This window comes from Plecotus auritus, assembly GCF_963455305.1.
Source record: "Plecotus auritus genome assembly, chromosome: 8".
Taxonomy (NCBI): domain Eukaryota; kingdom Metazoa; phylum Chordata; class Mammalia; order Chiroptera; family Vespertilionidae; genus Plecotus; species Plecotus auritus.
The window spans coordinates 40,610,630-40,625,639 of record NC_137782.1 but is presented as its reverse complement, the minus strand read 5'-3'; the positions used below and the strand labels follow the sequence as shown (position 1 = coordinate 40,625,639).

Genomic DNA, 15,010 nt, shown 5'->3' with positions numbered 1-15,010 from the left:
GAGTTAACTTTGTAATTTTTAAATTTGTAAGAATAATTAAAACTGTACCATTTACTATTACTCTTGCTTCTTAAAGAAAAGAACACTGAATTTTTTAAAAAATAAAGAGAATTTCAGACTGAATTAGAATTGCTTATTTTATGAAAACATAGAGTACTAGAGGCCCAGTGCATGAAATTCGTGCACAGGGGGGGGGTGTGTGTGTGTCCCTCAGCCCAGCCTGCACCCTATCCAATCTGGGACCCCGAGAGGGATGTCTGACTACTGGCAGTCGGACATCCCTCTCACAATCCAGACTGCTGGCTCCCAACCGCTTGCCTGCCTGCCTTCCTGATTGCCCCTGACCGCTTCTGCCTGCCAGCCTGATCACCCCCTAACCACTCCCCTGCCAGCCTGATCAACTGCCCTCCCCTGCAGGCCTGGTCCCCCCCAACTGCCCTCCTCTGCCGGCCCAGTCACCCTTAACTGCCCTCCCCTGAAGGCCTGGTTGCCCGCAACTGCCCTCCCTTTCAGGCCTGGTCCTTCCCAACTGCTCTCCCCTGCTGGCCATCTTGTGGCAGCCATCTTGTGTCCACATGGGGGCGGCCATCTTGTGTGTTGGAGTGATGGTCAATTTGCATATTACCTCTTTATTATATAGGATTATATCTTTACTAGAGGCCCAATGCATGAAATTTGTGCAAGAGTAGGCCTTCCTTCCCCCAGCTGCTGGCACCGGCTTCCCTCTGGCACCTGGGACCTGGGCTTCCCTCCGGCTGTGGGCAAGGCACCCAAGACCCAGGCTTCCCTTGTAGCCCCGGCTTCGTCCAGAAGGATGTCCAGTCTAATTAGCATATTATGCTTTTATTATTATAGATTATTATATATTCTTCTTATTTGGGTGCAGGTAAGGAAAATTCTATCAATAACTGACACTGGTTCTTGGATCTAGTATTTGGGAATCTCTAGTCAAGCCACTGTTGCTGAACATTTTTAAGGTCCTTTTTATTCTGAATCATGCTAAAAGCATTTGACATCCTTCCCTAGGGGCTATAATCATACTGATCAAATTGCAAATTTTATAATTCCCTCTTTTACATGGAATCATTAAAACCTGTGCTAATGTAAAGAATACAATTATGAAATACTTGTCATTATATCGGGATTGGATAGTGTTAGCATGCTCAGCAGCTATGAATGAGGACACTCTGGAGTCAGACTGCCTCTGTTCCAATCTGAGTTGTCATAACTTGAGCAAAAACCTTTAACCTAATTAAGTCCAACCTTGCTGCACCTCAGTTTCCCCATCTATGATGTAAGTATCATCATAGCAGAGTTCTTTAAAGTTTTAATAAATACTATGTATAAAATACAGATATTAGTGCCCAGCACATGATAAGCACTCAGTATGTATAATTAACATTTTATTATATTTATACATAATATCAGGATTTTGCATTTGACTTAGGATCTTAATATGTATTTTAAGGGCAATCTCAAATATCCACAATGCTTTTGAAGAAATTAGTCACAATTAGACAATAACATTTTAAAGTTGGAAGGAACTTTAATGTCATATGATTCTATCCTGTATAGCTGAGACTTTATTCAGAAATCACAAAACATTGATATAGAGTCCATTATCTTATGGTATAAGACAACTAGTGTGGGTTACAATCATCAGACTAACCTAATAGATAAGTAAAATATATAAACGCCACAGATATTTCTAGCAGCTTTGTCAGGTTGGTTTTCAGTCCCACTTATATTTATCAGTGCCACTCATAGATTAACTACCTGCACCTAATCATATATGTCCAAATAGAAAGCAACATAATGCTCATAGTCTCTGCAAAACAACAACATTCCTAAAAATACCTTAAAATGGTAAAAAGGACAAGCAGTGTTTAAGAAATTTTAGGGCAACTGCCAGATTTATTTTAAGCCCTCTGCTTAAAAATAAATTTAATTCACATGACTGGCTTAAAATATCAGAGCAAAGAAAAGTCACTGCAAAAGTATTTAATGAAATACCTGTATTTGTCTAATGGTTGTCTTTGATATGATTCTTGTGAACTTACTTCCTATCTTGATTTATACAGTAGATTTTATATCTAAATATTTCTTGTATATAATAAAATGAAAACAGAATAGTCATTTTTCAAACAATATATATAACATTTTCTTAAACTCTGACATGATAAAGTTGTTGGACTATTCACATGCTGTCCAATGCTTTTTATGCAGAAAGAAAATTGGTTCGTCTGTAGCATTTCTAGTGTGAAGTAAAACATCCACGTTTTCTATTTGACCTAAAGCTAAAAACTAAGATTGATTAAAAATTGAGGTAGATTTCCTACTGAAAGCAACGAAGAACATTATCAGCTGATTGAGTAACAAGTCTTTCACCCTCACACCACAGTCAATGAAGCAATTGAATTAGGGAGGAAATGCCTATTATTTTGATGTTCTAATAAGCTCTGGTAAAATCACAATTCTATTTCACTGAACGTTTTGAAATTGAAACGGGAGGATTTCACAGCAAGAAGAGAAATACAATGGGAGTGTTAAAGGTGTGGGAGAACTAGTATAAATAACTTCAATGTTTTTTTCTGAGATTATTTTCCTTTTTTAAAAAGAATAAATTGAGCTTGACTTCCATTGACTATATTTCCTGGAGTCAATATTTTAATGCTCTGACACACACGTTCGGCTTAGGAGGGCTGAGCACCAATTTGCTTTGTAATTTTCCCACAGACTTCTAGGCGGGTTAAACGTTGTGGGGTTCACGGAGGGCCCCCAAACCAAACCCCGCTGGTGCTAAAATTCTGGGGCCTGCCGGCGAACAAGCATCTTGCCTTAAAAACAAAAATAAAAAAATCCACCAAAAAACGAAAACAAAACCCCAAAGCCCTATCTCCAAAATAACAATAAGCATCCTTTCTTTCTTGTCAGAACTCTCCGGACGATGGCAGCCCAGAGGAAGCAGAGCTGGGGCAGCAGCCAGGACCCGACCAGAGAGGCTGCGAGGTCCGCCCCGCCCCGACCTCCACAGCAGCTCTGGAGCCCTGCGTGGCTCTTCACAGCCTGCCAAAGCCAGGGCTGTGCCGGCCGCCGCACCCAGTCGGCTTCTCCCGGTGGCCAGCCGCCCGGGTCAGTCCGCGAAGCCCCGGGCGCGCCCCGCTTTCCGCCCCGCCCAGTCCGGCTCTGTGGAGGCGCCGGCGTGCGCGCGCGCGCGGGGCCCCGCCGGTTCCCCTTCCGAGCGTCCGCGCCCCGCATGCGCAGTCCACACCGGCGGTCTCCGTTTGTTTAAACAGGAAGACGGACATATTAGTCCCTCACGGCCCCCCTCGCCCCACCCCCCGGGCTTTCGCCTTCGCCACTTGCCCTTTCCCCAGCCTGGGCCACAGCGCCTCCCAGAAGCTCCCCCATCAACAGTCGCCAGGACCCGACTCTCGCCTTCCTCACCGCCCGCTCTCCAGCCTTCCCAAGTCTCCATCGGGCACCGACCTCGCCCAGCCCCGCCGGACACCGCGGCAGACGCCCCAGAAGCGACGGGAAGAAATAGGAAAGCGAGGCTGTCCCGCGAGGACCAGCTCTTGGCCGACACGGATCAGGGCGTTGGACCGGGCCAACTGGAGCTGGGGATGCGGAGCTAGACCGCCTACAACGCTTCAGCGCGGAGCGGGCCCGCCCGTGGCCCCAGCAGCTGGCACAGCTCCGCACCCACCCTCGCTTTCGCCTTTCCTCTTTTCCCTCCCCTGCTGCCCAGAGGAGTCTCCACCCTGCTTCTCTTTCTCACCCCCCTCCTGCCCATCTCGGGACGGGGAACCCTCCATGGCGAAGGCGGCTCGGGCCCGCTAGGCTGAAGCACCTCGCGGGAGCGACGAGGTTGGTGGCGACGGCACTGTCGGCTGTCGTGAGGGGCTGCCGGGTGGGATGCGACTTTTGGCGTCCGAGCGGCTGTGGGTCGCAGTTGCCCCGGGCCCGGGGTCTGGAGAGCGGAGATCCCCTCAGTGAGGGGAAGGAGGAGGGGGAACTGGGCGCACCTGGTGACCCTGAGGTTCCGGCTCCTGCGCCCCACGGCTGCGAACCCACCAACGGAGGAAGTTGGTTGAAATTGCTTTCCGCTGCTGGTGCTGGTACCAGGGTATTGTCACAGTAGCAGCAACATGTCGACTGGGGACAGTTTTGAGACTCGGTTTGAAAAAATCGACAACCTGCTGCGGGATCCCAAATCGGAAGTGAATTCTGATTGTTTGCTGGTGAGTAGCACTGTTCTCTTTTGCTTGTATGGGATTGTCCTTGCCTTCCTCTTGCTTTCAGTCTAGTTATCTGCAAAAGAAGGTTACAGCTATACATAATCTTGGAAAACAACAAAATCTGGTGTTTTGCCCCCGAAGAATCTTGGAGTACCTCTAAAATCTCATGCTGTGGCCCTGTTTATCATGGGACTGACTGTACTAACTACTCTCTGAACTTTTAGCTCTGGCTCAGTTCAACATTACACAAAAGATACTCATAAACCTCTATTGCAGGCATCATATAAAAAGTTAACCACGTCAAAGTTATTACTACATACATAGTTTGTTGCATGGCGATCTTAGTTTTATTATCTTTCTGATCGGTTTGACAGTATTATTGGTAAGACCACTTTTCATTTAGGATTTAGCTCCTAAGTTAGTTTTTAGATGTGGAAGTGACAATAGAGAATCATATCGAGGAAGTGATTTTTGAGTAAAAAAATGTTATAGGTGACTTGAGTCTGAAGGAACTTTTTGCTGGACTGTTTAATCTAAAAATTCAAGGAAACTGATGATAGGTCATCACAATATTGCAACATTATTGATTACAAAAGGACCACACATATTTTATCATAACTGCCATTTTTGGTGGTATTATGATGAACAATGTCACTTTTAAAACATTCTAAAGAAGATTTTATGACATGAAAGACCCAAATCCTATTTTAAAAATCCTTCAGTGGTTGATAGCATAGACAATCAAGTAATTGGAGTTTTTAAGGTTTGTCAATTTCTTTTAATAGTAATACTCTTTTTGTAAGCGAGTTTCTTCTTTTACTTTACTGAAAACTAAAACTTATATAATAATTCTATTTTAGTCCAAACAAAACCATATACTCCCTAAAATTGCAGGGAGTATGTAAGTGGATAGTAACTTACAGCCTCCTCAGAATTAATGTTGGATGTACACAATATTTGGTATTAAGATTAAGTGAACAAAATACTATAATGCCATTCAGAGAAATAATACCATATAAAAATTTCATCTTGAATCAGGAAAATCATGTAGATTGTTTAAAATTAACAATTAGTTACTCTACATACCTGGGTATATTTTTAAATGTGTATGGTTTTACAGGAAAGTTTTTCCCCCAAAGCTTTCAAAATTACTCTAAGAATACTTGATTATGGAAATGAGTCTTGTGAGTTGTATGTTTGAAATGTCTCACTCACCTACATTGTGGATGCACTTCAGATTGAGAAACAGAAAGGAGGGTTGATGCTTAATACAATTTAAAACCTTTTATTGAATGGGAGAAGTGGGAGGAATTAGAATACATCTTTCTAGTAAGGATTTCTATAACTTATAGGAAGTCTAATTTTTCTTTTAATATACAATTTACATATAGTATGTTTGATTTTACTTGGCTTTTTGATCTCTTTATTCTATGAAGCAGGGAGGTTATAGGAGGTGTTTTTTTTTTTTTTTCATATTTTAGTTGTCTTCTAGCCTCTTGCCATAGCTTCATTTGGTGGGTACCTCAGAGATTTATTGAAATGTGGTGGCTGCAAGGAAATGTAAATCTTGAACTCTTTCCTTGAAACTCCAATCTATTTAGGAAAACCAGACCTAATCTCACATACATACATAGAAACAAAGCAAAACACTTCACAGATTGAGAAAATATATGATAAATTTCAAATGGTTGGTATAGGTAACATGTTATTGGGTATTGAAAGGAAGCAATCACTGAGAATTGGGAGAGCCAGCGTATGCTTTATGATGGATGGTTAGGATTTAGATAGCGTATTCATAGGGGTAGTGGAGAATAGTATGAATATGTAGGGGGTAGAGACATGACTGGCTATGACATGTTTAGGTGGAACAGAAGATAAAGTTGGAAGGATAGATTGGGGTTAGAATGTGGAGAATTGGATTGTTAGGTTGAGTGTAAATTTAGGATGTTTTGACCATTAAATATTTGTAAACAAGACTATGCCAAGATGAATGAAAAAATGAACCTGGTAGTTGTGTGCAGGATGGGTTATGTGGAAAGAGACTGGAGATGGGGTGAGATTGGGGAGACTTAAAAAAATTATTATAATAGTCCAGAAATTATTAAAGCCCCAAATTGGGATATTAGAATGGAGAAGGAGGCATTGCTGGAACTTGATTGACAGGATTGGGAAGGAGAAGAGGGAACAAGAGAGAGAGAGACTAGGTAGATGATCCTAAAAATTTTGAGCCTGGATTATATAGTGAGACTGGTGAGAACAGCAAAGTCAGTTTTGGAAATAGCTTAGAAAGAATAGGCAACAGATACATTCAATGTTAGATTTGTTTTGTTTGAGTGGAAACTGGACAACCACAAAGAAATGACTTGTAGACTATTGGCAATTTGAAACTCAGCTCATAATTAAAGGTAACAATTTGGAAGTAATTTGTACAGAGGTGCAAGTTGAAACTGATATAATGATAAAAGGATAAAGATGAAAGTTGAACAAAAGGAAGAGTCAAGAAAGTAGGCAATCAAGGCTTTTTAGAGTTAGTATGGCCAGGTATCTTGTTGCCCAAGATTTCTAAAAGAACATTTTAAAAAAGAAGGTAATCAACAGACAGATTTTTCCCCCTTGTAATCTTATAATCTTCATTCTTTTTTTTGTTTAATTTCATAATTGTTTATTGATAACTGTTGAGATTTATCACCATATTTGTCTGAACTTGTAAAGATTAAAATTTTATTTGGAGACAAAATCCTTTTTCCAGTTTTGTAATGTCTAGTATGAATTTCTCTGCGTGATATTTTATGTTTATCATTAAGTAGTCATTCATTCATTCTACTATTGAGAATGACCTATCAGGTAATTTTATCTTTTTCTGTGAGTCTGTTCTTACTCTTCCCTGTCTGGACTTTGGACATTTCATGTATCATGGGGACAATAACCCACTTATTTTTATTTATTTATTTTTTGTTAATCCTTACCGAAGGATATTTTTTTTTTCATTGCTTTTTAGAGAGAATGGAAGGAAGGGAGGCAGGGAGGAGTGGGGGCGTGGGTGGGGGAAGAGAGAGAGAGAGAGAGAGAGAGAGAGAGAGAGAGAGAGAAACATCCATACATCCATATGAGAGACGCACATCTATTGGTTGCCTCCTGCACGTGCCCCGACCAGGACCAGGGATGGAACCTGCAAACCAGGTACATGCTCTTGACTGGGAATTGAATTTTCAACTCTTTGGTGAGCAGACTGACACTCTAACCATTGAGCAACACATGCCAGGGCAGGACAATACCACATTTGCCTTTCTCTATTATTTTGGCCTTTGTTGATTTATTCAAGTGATACTGCTTTATGTGCCATGTGCAACACTCAAGTTCTAGGGGGTTGTTTTGTAATCTCAGATTATGTTTATTCTCCACTTCCTTGACTGGATCCACTCTTCAGAAGTGAAAGTTCCTAAACCATTTAGTACTAGAAGAGTTTGCTGGCAAATGTCTTTTAAACGACCTTACCCACCAAATAGCTTTTTTTGTTGCTCAACTACTTTTAAAATAATGTAGCTGGATAAGTGGTTATCCAGCCTTTTCTTGAAGACATAATTTATTCTAAGGACTAGATAAGTTCATTTTTTCATATTGCAAATAAAAAGTGCTAAAATAGTCTGCATATACTAAGATAATATTATCCTAACTATTTACTTGTTTCCCAGATCATCCAAATTGCTCAAATTTGTGTTTTGTTTTTTTTAGAAATATATTTTTACTGATTTCAGAGAGGAAGGGAGAGGGGAGAGAGATAGAAATATCAATGATGAGAGAGAATTATTGATTGGCTGCCTTCTGCACGCCCCCAATGGGGATGGAGCTGGCAACTCCAGGCATGTGCCCTTGGTCGGAATGGAACCTGGGACCCTTCAGTCCACAGGCTGACGCTCTATCCACTGAGCCAAATCAGCTAGGGCTCAAACTTGGTTTTTTGTAAGTCAGATTCTTTCCAGTATCCTAATGATTCTATTACTTAATGGTCCATGTTATAGTGTATAGTGATTATCAAGAACTGTTTTCCTTTTCCAACTTTTTTTTTAACCTCAGAATTATTTTTATCTGGGGATGCTAATAATTTCTCAATAGTTAAGATAAGTGGGTGGGAGGGTTAGGTATATATTTGTCTTGAAGTTTAACATTTCTTGAAAATACAGTTATCTTGCCTGTAGCACGTTTAGCACACTCCTGTAGGATGCTAGTTAAGAGCATGACCTTTTTTTGTTTTGTTTTGTTTGTTTCTGTTTAACTGGTGGAGTTATAGCAATGGGGTGTGTAGAAAGGAGGGAAGGGAACCAATATTAGTTGAACAGTGCATACTGAGTTCTAACACTGCTGTCCCCTTTGTACATATTTGTTGCTACCATATTTTATTAGCTTTTTAAAACATTAAAAAATTTTATTGAATTTGAGGGAGGGAGAGAGAGGAATAAACACCAATTTGTTGTTTCACTTATTTATGCCTTTATTGGTTGATTCTTATATGTGCCTTGACCAGGGATTAAACCTGCAACCTTGGTGTATGAGCTACTCAGTCAGGGCTAGTTTTGGGGGGAGCGGGGGGAATGTAGAAGGCAAATCTAAGTATCAGGTGTTCGTTTTGAGCTTTTCTTCTTTTAAATTCTCTTTTCTTGGGATTCTTGACCTAGTGTTTTCCATCTTTTCGTTGCTGATTTCTTTTCCTCTTAGCCTCAGTCTTTGGCTTATAATATTTATCTTTTTCTTCACTCTCTTGGAGAGTTTATCCATTTTTTTAATATGTCTTTATTGATTTCAGAGAGGAAGGGGGAGAGAGAAAGAGAGAGAGAGAGAGAGAGAAACATCCATGATGAGAGAGAACCATTGATCAGCTGCCTCCTGCATGCCCCCTACTGGAGATTGAGCCCAAAACCCAGGCATGTGCCCTGATTGGGAAGGAACCGTGACCTCCTGGTTCATAGGTCTGCGCTCAACCACTGAGCTTTGCCTGCGGGGCGAGTTTATCCATTCTTACAGCTTCAACTGCTATTATCTCTATGCCCATGCTATCCAAATCTTTATTTTTCATTCTTTTTTTTTTGGGGGGGGGGTGTAAATCCTATATATTTGACTACCTACTAGGCATTTTTACTTTGATGTCATGTTATCATTCAGATTCTATTTCAAAATAAGCTTTCTCCCATGCGCTTAACCTGTTTTGTCATCACCATTGCTAAATTGGAATTTTTGTTTTGAACATTAATTTTGACAATCCTAAACCACACATTGGATTATTTAAACTGATTTTGGCTAGTATTCCAGATTCTATATTGATGTTTTATCCCTCTTTATGTTCTGCCAGTTGAATTGATCTCATTTAAGGATAAAGTACTGTTAGTGGAATGAAAAGACCTGGAATCATTAAAACTTTGGGCCTTAAAGCTATTTGCCTGCCATTGTTCATAATTTATGAGTTAATGGGTGTTACCAGTATCAGTTGCATATCTGGTTAGTTTGGACCAGTCTGTTTTGATGTTAATATGTTGCAAGAATTTTTTAAAAAAGAAATTACTCTATTGATTTGTTCAGCAAATCTTTGTGTAGGGTCTGAACTTGAATTCAGATGTAGACTCTGTAGTGTACTTACTAGATGATTTTTGGTGAGTTTTTTTTAACCTCTCAAAGCTCGTTTCATCTTCAGGAAACTGGGGGATAACAGCACTAGATGGTTTTAAGGATTAAATAATATAGACAAAGCAATCACAACATACGGCATCTAGTAAGCATTTGTTAATTGCTAAATATTATTTTTGTCATATTTATAGTATTCTTGTTATATGCTAGTCATTATGCTTAGTCTGGAAGTTGGTAATTTATCTGGTACCTCAAGCCATGCCTATAAATTCATAATTCAGCTGTACTTAGTTGAAGTGTCTAAAGCAGTTGTAACTGAAAATGGAGGCATTTAGATGGACTTCAGTAGCATGAAGAGGGGATTTTGGAGACTTCATTCATTTAGTCATGATTTATAACGTACCTACTTTGTGTCAAGAGTTTAGATTGATAAGAAAGACTGTTGAGAGCTGGTTTGTGGAAATTTAGTTGTTATCTGTTCTCTTTCTGTGTGTCTTTTATACTTTCAGTATGTGTTCGATAAATAGACTGTCTTGCACTACAAGCACCCTGTGGGTGTATAGAGAGGTGGTTCATAGTAACAGCTGAAACATGAATTGGGCCATTCATTAATCTCTTGAGTCAGAAATGTTTTTAATCGAGAAGGAGCCACATGTAAAATTTTATAATGAACAAAGAGTAAATTCTCAGTTTTAGATTACATTTTGTATTACTTTACAGTTCAGTTTTATTTCAAGATTTTAAGTTTTGATACTGAGTATATATGGTGAAAACTGGAGATTCTGTTAAATGACAAAAAAGCCCACATATTAGGAAATACTACAAAATGAATGCTAGTGCTGAAGATAGTCCAGTAGCTTCACTTCCCCATGTCCATTCCCACTAAAATAGAGGTACATTCATTTAGTTTAAGTCTAGAGAGCATCTGATGGATACCACACATGCATGTACAAGATGAGCAGATGGTACTGCATTTCATAGTGGAAAATATTTATTTTTAAAAATATGCTATTAGCATGATGTAGTAAAAAGAACACTGGAGTAGAAATTTGGAGCATTGGGACATCCTTGTTTTGCTATTAACTCTCTGTAACTAAGTAATTATTTTTTCTTATCCGGGCTTCAGTTCCCCCATTTGTAAAATAAAGAGTTGAGCCATATAGTTGCTGATGTCTATTGTGTCTCTAAAAGTTCTGTGAATCTCCCCTATGTCCCCAGGTATATGTCCTCCCTTCTTTCCACCTGTGCAGTCATTGCTGCACCACCTGACTACAAATCATACACCCAGCCTCAGTGTGGCATTTTCATTTTTAAATGAAGATCGAGATATGAACCCCAGTTTTTGTGCTGTTCAGTCACCCAGATCCTTAAACTTAACTATGGTATAGGCTTCTCTGAGTCCCTTTCGGGTGTAAAGGGAAGCTTTGCTCCTGCTGTGGCCCTGCCTCCAAGCCGTGGGGAAGCTCTAGTTCTGCCAGGCTGTGTAGGTAGAAGCAACAGTAAGCCCTGACTTATGACATTGGGGACTTATATTTGGAGTACACTGGCTATTGAAAACAAAATTTTGGGTTGAGGAGTGGTTGAGGCCATTATGAAATGGGAGAATCAGCATTTAACACTATAAACATAAAAAGATGTTTCTTCTGCCTGCTGTTTGTAAAAGCTCTTTGGGAAGATCTTTTACAAAGACCAATTTTTAAATGTAATTTACCTACCTAGTATAAGTGTCCTAAGGCATGTATGTAAGCTTCCAAAACTCTTTGTCGGTGAATTTAGAAAATACACAAGAATCTTTATCAAATCTAAAAATATAAACTGTGAGCACTAAAAATTTTTTTTTCTGTGAATCTTTATTATACGTCCATAAAAACTTTAAAAGTTGTATCATTGACATTTAAGAAATAAAATTAAAAAGTTAAATGGTGTTGAGAATAGAAACCATCTTTTTAAGTGCTTTTTTTGGAACTATATAGTTCTATATAGCCTTGAAAGATCATCCTAAACTAATTTTTAATTGTTATGTTTGGCACCTATTCTTTTTTGCATTTGTGACTTGTGTTCATAACTCTAGGGGTTTGTACTTTTTGAACAGAGAAAGTAATGATTGAATTACTCATTTGTGTATCCTTTAAAATGTATAGATTTATTTTACTTCTATAATATACCTACCTTCTTAGTTTGGGAAATAATAGAATATATTTTCATTATAGTTTCTAAACAGTTAATAGGAAGTTAGATGTTCAAATTAATGTCCAAAGTTTGACGTCTCAGAGAGGGGAAAGGCTAACTTATACTTATGTCATATTTTAAGAAGTAGGCTACCTTGTGCACCCTCTTTATTCCTCTTTATTTATTTTTATTACTAGTGGCCCAGTGCACAAAATTCGTGCACTCAGAAGTGGGGGGGGGGGTCCCCTCAGCCCGGTCTGCGCCCTCTTGCAGTCTGGGAGCCCTCAGGGGATGTCTGGCTAATGGCTTAGGCCCACTCCCCGACTAAGCCAGCAGTTGGACATCTTTAGCGCTGCCTTTCTCTATAATAGAAGCACCAACCAAATTCATGATCGACAATGACAGATGGAAACACACACACACGTGTGATTGATGCCAGCAAGAGCTTTATATGTATCGCGCATGTGCAAGTCAACTTAGCCTTTTATAGATATAGAATAAACTTGCTTAACTAGACCTGCTTTCTGATTTAGCTAAACTTTTTCCAGCCCAGTGAAGCACCCCAGCTTCTCTTTCAGGTAATTCTCAGCAACACAGCAGTAAATATCAACACGAAGCAGATTATTATTGTAGATCACGCAGGGAGAACAAAGGGTAAAATATTTAACTGCAGCAGTATTTGACTATATTCTGTGCAGTGACAAAACCTGAGGTCATTTTCAAGGTCCACCATTTCTTCTTTTCAGTTGGGTCATTTCTAAACTTTCTAAATCTCCATTTTCTGGCTAATGAAAAGAAAATAGGATTCCATCGAGTCTCCTATCTACCTACCCTGGGACTTCTTTGAGGATCAGATGAGATGAGGCACGGGAAACACCTCACAGACATTTGGTTAAAGCAGGGGTCCTCAAACTACGGCCCGCGGGCCACATGCAGCCCGCCGAGGACATTTATCCGGCCCGCCGGGTGCCGCTGCCTGTCCTACTTAGCAGCCGACTCGTCCCAGGCCCTCAGTGCACATAGGAATTTGTTCATAGTGTTTTTTTTTAACTATAGTCCGGCCCTCCAACGGTCTGAGGGACAATGAACTGGCCCCCTGTTTAAAAAGTTTGAGGACCAAGAAGCAACAAAGTTTGTTACATTTGTTGCTTGGTGGAAAAAAAGAAAGAAAAGTGTCTTTTAAAAGAAACTCTCTAAATGTGGTCTTAAAAATTACTCTGGAATGAAATAAAAAGAGATTTCATTCAAATATTTGGAAAAAAAAAAAAGTTTGAGGACCCCTGGGTTAAAGTGTAAATGTTTTTACCTGTGTTCCTGGGCTGAAGAAACTGCAAGGAGGCTAGTTGCTAGGGAGAGGAAGCTGGGCGTTGCTACGTGATGTCATTACTTGGAGCCCACAGTGACCATTTCCAGGCTGGGCTGGGTTGTGGGCTGCATTTTGCACCATGGGGTCTTGGCAGTGTTGGCTGCGATTTGGTGGGGTGTCACTCCGGGGTAGTGGTGGGGCCTATGTCCCACATGGGGAAGCCAAGTGCTGGTTTGTTGGTGCCAGGTCCGTGGTGCCAGCCAGTGTGCATCATGGCAGCTCTTGCATTAAGCGTCTGCCCCCTGGTGGTCAGTGCGCATCATAGTGACCTGTCGGACGGTAGGAGGGACATTTAGCATATTAGCCTTTTATATATATAGATAGGTGGGGCATTCCCCCCCCCCCTTGATACCTGAATTTTGGATGAGGTGCCAAAAAGCCAATAATACCCATTTTTATTAGACTTTGTACATTCATTACTTTATTAATCTTTGCAACAATACTTTGGACTGGGTGAGGCAAATATTATTCTCACTTTGTAAATGAAATTAAACCTTAGAAAAAGTAAATGAGTTGCCCAACAGCATATAGCCAGCAAGTGGCAGATTTTCAGGTCCTTGGTCTATAGTTCAGTGGAACGAGCACCAAAGTTGTAGATAACATACGACAAAGAGAAGTGTTTCCATAGCACTTAGGAGAGTGCGTTGTATACAGAATGCACCAACTGAAAAATATTTAAATTGATTGAAAAGTGTGGAGATTGGTAAAAAATGGAGTGGGGGAAGATGAGCTTTGAAGTAGTAGGGAAAAGATTGTAGTGTTTATTGATTGTGTTGGAGCAGTGGTCCAGAACTTGACTGGATGAGATATGGCAGCCAGTTCTTTGACCAAACCTGTAGGGTATTGCAAGGTTCAAATAGCTGCCTGCTAATGCATATCTTTGTTGGATTTGACTTATCTGGAAAGTGAGTGTTGATAGTCAATCTACCAAGCGTCCGCAAACTATGGCCTGCGGGCCACATGCGGCCTGCCGAGGACATTTATCCGGCCCGCCGGGTGCCGCTGCGTGTCCTGCTTAGCAGCCGACTCGTCCTGGGCCCGCAGTGCGCATAGGAATTTGTTCATAGTTATTTTTTTTAAACTATAGTCCAGCCCTCCAACGGTCTGAGGGACAGTGAACTGGCCCCCTGTTTAAAAAGTTTGAGGACCCCTGATGTGAAGCATGATGATCTGAAATAGAATCAAATGAACAGTTATAATGGTTATGATTAATGACATGTACATAATTTAACAGTAGGCAGTAGTAACATTTCATTAAATAGGTATGAAGTAAAATATGGGAGAACTGGGAAAATGTTAAAAAATTAATATTCCTGTATTTGGTGAATGGCTTACTGTCGTATAACAGAGCTGAACATTTATCGGGCTGGGAGTGGGATGCGGGATTAACTACAGAGAAGTATGAGGGAACATTTAGGGTGACGAAGTGTTTTGTATCTTGATTGGGGTGGTGGTTGTAATTACATAAACTAAATTCATAGAACTATAAACCTAAAAAAGGATGAATTTTACTTTATGTAAATTTACCTCAATAAACCTTTACAAATAAAAAAGGACTTCTAAAAAAGAAAGGAAAAAAAAAAAAACTTGGTTAAGGCATGAATGTACCATGACGGAA

At 40.2% G+C, this 15,010-nt stretch overlaps 1 protein-coding gene across 7 annotated transcripts in view; it reads left to right on the top strand.

Moving 5' to 3' along the window:
• The first annotated feature begins 3,262 nt into the window (after positions 1-3,262).
• ROCK1 (Rho associated coiled-coil containing protein kinase 1) overlaps positions 3,263-15,010 on the top strand; it is a 144,409-nt gene continuing 132,661 nt past the window's right edge. For 6 of the 7 annotated variants that reach the window (XR_013961521.1, XR_013961522.1, XM_080686181.1 and 3 more), the window contains exon 1: positions 3,263-4,244. Coding sequence is in view for 4 of the 7 variants with exons in the window: in XM_080686181.1 (XP_080542307.1) it covers positions 4,152-4,244 (93 nt within the window). In the remaining 3 variants the exon portion in view is untranslated. The remainder of the gene's footprint in view (positions 4,245-15,010) is intronic. The other variant, XM_080686182.1, reaches the window with a different exon arrangement.